Genomic DNA, 6,000 nt, shown 5'->3' on the forward strand with positions numbered 1-6,000 from the left:
CAACAGCCAGTTCTATGATGCCACTAAATGGCAGTATTTTTTGCTATCATTATAGCTTATTAAAAACAGAGCAGGAGGGTGTCCTGCACAGGTGCCAGAAATAGCTTGGCACCAGTGGGGCACTAATGGAATACAACAGCCAGTTCTATGATGCCACTAAATGGCAGTATTTTTTGCTATCATTATAGCTTATTAAATACAGAGCAGGAGGGTGTCCTGCACAGGTGCTGCACATAGATTTGCACCAGTGGGGCACTAATGGAGTACAACAGCCACTTCTTGTATGCCACTAGGTACACTGACTGTTTGCTAGTATAATGGCTTAGTTAAAAAGAGTTGGAGTGTGCAATGCAGGCAGACATGCTGCAAATATCTTTCCACTAGTTTGACTACACAAAAGTCCAATAGTCACGTTTAGGATGCCACTAGGTACACTGACTGTTTGCTAGTATAATGGCTTAGTTAAAAAAAGTTTGAGTGTGCAATGCAGGCAGACGTGCTGCAAATATCTTTGCACTAGTGTGACTAGACAAAAGTACAATAGCCACGTTTAGGATGCCACTAGGTACACTGACTGTTTGCTAGTATAATGGCTTAGTTAAAAAGAGTTTGAGTGTGCAATGCAGGCAGAGGTGCTGCAAATATCTTTCCACTAGTGTGACTACACAAAAGTACAATAGCCACGTTTAGGATGCCACTAGGTACACTGACTGTTTGCTAGTATAATGGCTTAGTTAAAAAGAGTTGGAGTGTGCAATGCAGGCAGACATGCTGCAAATATCTTTGCAATAGTGTGACTAGACAAAAGTACAATAGCCACGTTTAGGATGCCACTAGGTACACTGACTGTTTGCTAGTATAATGGCTTAGTTAAAAAGAGTTGGAGTGTGCAATGCAGGCAGACATGCTGCAAATATCTTTCCACTAGTTTGACTACACAAAAGTCCAATAGCCACGTTTAGGATGCCACTAGGTACACTGACTGTTTGCTAGTATAATGGCTTAGTTAAAAAGAGTTGGAGTGTGCAATGCAGGCAGACATGCTGCAAATATCTTTGCACTAGTGTGACTAGACAAAAGTACAATAGCCACGTTTAGGATGCCACTAGGTACACTGACTGTTTGCTAGTATAATGGCTTAGTTAAAAAGAGTTTGAGTGTGCAATGCAGGCAGAGGTGCTGCAAATATCTTTCCACTAGTGTGACTACACAAAAGTACAATAGCCACGTTTAGGATGCCACTAGGTACACTGACTGTTTGCTAGTATAATGGCTTAGTTAAAAAGAGTTTGAGTGTGCAATGCAGGTAGAGGTGCTGCAAATATCTTTCCACTAGTGTGACTACACAAAAGTACAATAGCCACGTTTAGGATGCCACTAGGTACACTGACTGTTTGCTAGTATAATGGCTTAGTTAAAAAGAGTTGGAGTGTGCAATGCAGGCAGACATGCTGCAAATATCTTTCCACTAGTTTGACTACACAAAAGTCCAATAGCCACGTTTAGGATGCCACTAGGTACACTGACTGTTTGCTAGTATAATGGCTTAGTTAAAAAAAGTTTGAGTGTGCAATGCAGGCAGACGTGCTGCAAATATCTTTGCACTAGTGTGACTAGACAAAAGTACAATAGCCACGTTTAGGATGCCACTAGGTACACTGACTGTTTGCTAGTATAATGGCTTAGTTAAAAAGAGTTTGAGTGTGCAATGCAGGCAGAGGTGCTGCAAATATCTTTCCACTAGTGTGACTACACAAAAGTACAATAGCCACGATTAGGATGCCACTAGGTACACTGACTGTTTGCTAGTATAATGGCTTAGTTAAAAAGAGTTGGAGTGTGCAATGCAGGCAGACATGCTGCAAATATCTTTCCACTAGTTTGACTACACAAAAGTCCAATAGCCACGTTTAGGATGCCACTAGGTACACTGACTGTTTGCTAGTATAATGGCTTAGTTAAAAAAAGTTGGAGTGTGCAATGCAGGCAGACATGCTGCAAATATCTTTCCACTAGTTTGGCTACACAAAAGTCCAATAGCCACATTTAGGATGCCACTAGGTACACTGACTGTTTGCTAGTATAATGGCTTAGTTAAAAAAAAGTTTGAGTGTGCAATGCAGGCAGAGGTGCTGCAAATATCTTTGCAATAGTGTGACTAGACAAAAGTACAATAGCCACGTTTAGGATGCCACTAGGTACACTGACTGTTTGCTAGTATAATGGCTTAGTTAAAAAGAGTTTGAGTGTGCAATGCAGGCAGAGATGCTGCAAATATCTTTGCAATAGTGTGACTAGACAACAGTACAATAGCCACGTTTAGGATGCCACTAGGTACACTGAGTGTTTGCTAGTATAATGGCTTAGTTAAAAAGAGTTTGAGTGTGCAATGCAGGCAGAGGTGCTGCAAATATCTTTGCACTAGTGTGACTAGACGAAAGTCCAATAGCCACGTTTAGGATGCCACTAGGTACACTGACTGTTTGCTAGTATAATGGCTTAGTTAAAAAGAGTTTGAGTGTGCAATGCAGGCAGACGTGCTGCAAATATCTTTCCACTAGTGTGACTACACAAAAGTACAATAGCCACGTTTAGGATGCCACTAGGTACACTGACTGTTTGCTAGCATAATGGCTTAGTTAAAAAGAGTTGGAGTGTGCAGAGGACAGGAGGGTACAGTGCCAGGATTGTGGGGCTCTGGGTAGAGGAATGGAAGCCTGCCTTTCTATTCCCTCCTAATGGTGAAATGCAGCGACGAAATCCCTGACCTTGGCTACACAGACGCTGTCTCTGTTTTCAGGACCTGTCACCTATGGCTCTGACCCTACCGGTTTGAGCCCTTAAAAGGACTGATAGAAAGTGCTCTCCCTAAGCTGTCTAGCGCTGTGTATGGAGCGCATACAGCTGTATCGGCGATAGGACAAAGGACGGAGCTGCGACAGTGATGTCTGACACCAAAGACGCAGAAGAGATAATGGCGTCCTGGAGGAAAATGTCCGGTTTTATAATGCAGGGACATGTGACATGGACATCCTATCACACATGCCGTTGCTTCTCTGGCTAAAAGTCCACTTAGCTGTGTGTGTGTCTGGGATTGGCTGACATGCTGGCCCGCCCCACAAGACGCGCGCGCTTAGGGAAGGAAGACAAGGAAAAAAAAAAAAAAATGGTGATCGCCATTATAGAAACAGCAGTGATCTGAAGGCGCTGTTCCCGCACACTATACACTGAAATGTCATAATAGTGTGATTCACAGAGTGACTTACACTATTACAGCGGAAACCAAGCTAGGAATTAGCTGTTTTTTTGCTGCTAGAACCGTTCTCGAACGTTTCTAGAACTATCGAGCTTTTGCAAAAAGCTCGGGTTCTAGTTCGATCTAGAACAGGCCCCAAAATCACTCGAGCCTAGAACTGGAGAACCTCGAACCGCGAACCGCGCTCAACTCTACCTAAGACTTTTTGGAATGTAAAATGGATTTGGTGCCTATAATAAGCAATGAAAGTTCATTTTTTATTTTTCAACTACACTGGAGATATGAAACCTGACTGTTTTACGCATTAAATTTGTTTTATGTTATAGATCTCACAGAGGAATTTATTACTCCACTGTTTAACTTTTATAAAAGTATGGGCTCCCTTAATGTGACTGATGCAGAATACGCTTTACTCTCTGCAATAACCGTGTTTTTCTCAGGTGCGTAAATAACATGTTTACTCTCTTTATTATTTTGCCTATGGTACAATTGTTTTGCAGCGATGTTATTATTGAATATAGATATAAAAAAGAAAAATATATTTTTTTTTCTTTCAACAACAGATCGTCCATTTTTAAAGAACAAGAATGGTGTTGAAAAACTGCAGGAGCCAATTTTAGGAATTTTACACAAGTATTCAAAAATCTACCATCCAGAAGACCCACAACATTTTGCAAGATTAACTGGACGCCTGACCGAGCTAAGGACCCTTAACCACAATCACTCAGAAGTACTGTTATCATGGAAAACCCGAGATACCAAGCTTACCTCATTGCTTTATGGTGTTTGGGACTTCCACTAATTTCTTCACGGAAACATATGATAACCTAATTTATGGAAATCAGTTAAGATGTAGGACACTTTTACCGACACATTAAAGTAGAGGCTGATCGTCCTCTACACCCTTGTTGTCTCATTTTATGTATTTTTACATTCATCATCTTACTCCATGTGGAATGATAATTCTTATCACTAAAAAGTGAAACTTTATTTTTTTTTACGCTTTGTTTTTTTCTATGTCTTATGTAGTTGTTTTAAGAAAACAAATCATACTTATACTGATTTATTCCCAGAATTAAAAGCTAATCTATAATGGTTCATGTTAGCCTCGTTCTCCATTCCAGTAGGTGGTTTGAACTTGTGGTCATCTAAATTGCTCCTCAAATAACACAATTTCAGCCATGAGGAACTTGCCAAAATGCAATGCTTCTGTTGTTCCTGACTAATTTGGCTCCCTCTAAATAGGCTATATTTTAGTGAAACAGCATTTTACTTTTCAATTTGTTAATAAGGCGTAACACCAAAATAGTCAATAACTATGTTTACAATATTGCCAGAGTAATTCTATGAAAAAGTTGTATAAACCACTTTTATGGGTTGTTCTAACTCCCTTATCTAGACACCAACTAAATTAGCTATGAACCCTCTAGTATGTACAGTCAAAAAATTGTTTAGGGTCAGTTTATATCTTTTGTGCCAACACTGTTTCATTACATTGGATATAGCTAAAGGTACAATAATTCCATAATCCCAGTGAAAATCTCACCATATTTTTTTTTCTACCATATATTAACACTAGAAGTCCCAGAGAGGGGTCATTTAACATTTCTACCTTTGGAACCCAGAGACAGGTCAAATGACCAGAAGGATTTTAGCTAAGATCCTATAATCACCGTCTTTTGTTCTGTAATTAAGGCCATTACTGTAGCACCACAGTAGGTTGTTGTTTTCCATTGAGTTTAGCCATTTAGTTTCTAGTTTGTTCTATTCAGTTTGGACTAAGGGCCATTTGACCCTCTTTTGGGACTTCAGGGGGGAACTCGAAATTTCTGGGACTTCTAGTGCTAAAGCAGTGTGATGTAGGGGCAGAAATCCTGATTCCATCAATGTATCACTTACTAGGCTGTAGTTTTAATAAAATCACTGTTTAATCTACTGCAGATGTATTGGTACTCTGAATGCTGAGCTCTGTATATCACTGATTGGCAGCTTTCTGTGTCAGTGGTGGGGGCAGGATTACATAGAGCTCATGGATATGGAAGAGTGCATAGCAGCAGGTTTACTTTTCCTTGAATGATAAAACAATATTTTATTAGCAGCAGGTTATCAAAACTACATAAAGCAGCCCAGTAAGTGAGACATCACTGTATATGGGGTCTTTGTCTCTACATTATGCTGCTCACAGTTTAGGTGGGATAAAAACTGATGACAGATTTCTTTAGAGGGGTTCTCCCTAAATTGTTCTGAAATAAATAAAAATAATACACATTTAAATATTTTTTTGTAAATACCTTTATTTAGCAAAAAGGTATGCTTTATGCAGTGTACTTTGTCAGGATTTCAAAGATGGCAGCTGCCATAAATCAGTGTGCACTCGTCCTGTAGGACAGTAGTAGGACAGGCTGAGTGAAGACATACATTAGGTCAGAGCGGCATCCTGTCAGGCAGTGTGAACTTGTTTTCCCTTGCTCAGTCAACCTGACATAACACTGAGCAGAGTGGACTAAGGCCAGAGTCACACTTGCGAGTGCCTTGCAAGTAACTCGTGCGAGTCTCTCACCGCATCACCCGGCGTGGCCTGACACTTTCCAAAAAGGAGCATCTCAGCTGCATAGAGATACATGCAACCAACCTACTCCTGTCAGACAGACATAATAATTAAAATTAAATCATCTAGAGTACAGCTCTTGAAGAATCTCTTTTTTTTTTCATTGTATGTCAGTCAATCAGTGATTGACTTCCTG

General features: G+C 40.2%; 1 protein-coding gene across 1 annotated transcript in view; it reads left to right on the forward strand.

The window, feature by feature from the left end:
- The window catches only part of LOC142291246 (bile acid receptor-like), a 109,202-nt gene extending 105,093 nt beyond the window's left edge, over positions 1–4,109 (forward strand). The window contains exons 9-10 of the mRNA XM_075335623.1: positions 3,583–3,696; positions 3,820–4,109. Of these exons, the coding sequence (XP_075191738.1) occupies positions 3,583–3,696; positions 3,820–4,058 (353 nt within the window). The 3' untranslated portion in view covers positions 4,059–4,109. The remainder of the gene's footprint in view (positions 1–3,582; positions 3,697–3,819) is intronic.
- The last annotated feature ends 1,891 nt before the right edge of the window (positions 4,110–6,000 follow it).

Source organism: Anomaloglossus baeobatrachus, chromosome 2 (assembly GCF_048569485.1).
Source record: "Anomaloglossus baeobatrachus isolate aAnoBae1 chromosome 2, aAnoBae1.hap1, whole genome shotgun sequence".
Taxonomy (NCBI): domain Eukaryota; kingdom Metazoa; phylum Chordata; class Amphibia; order Anura; family Aromobatidae; genus Anomaloglossus; species Anomaloglossus baeobatrachus.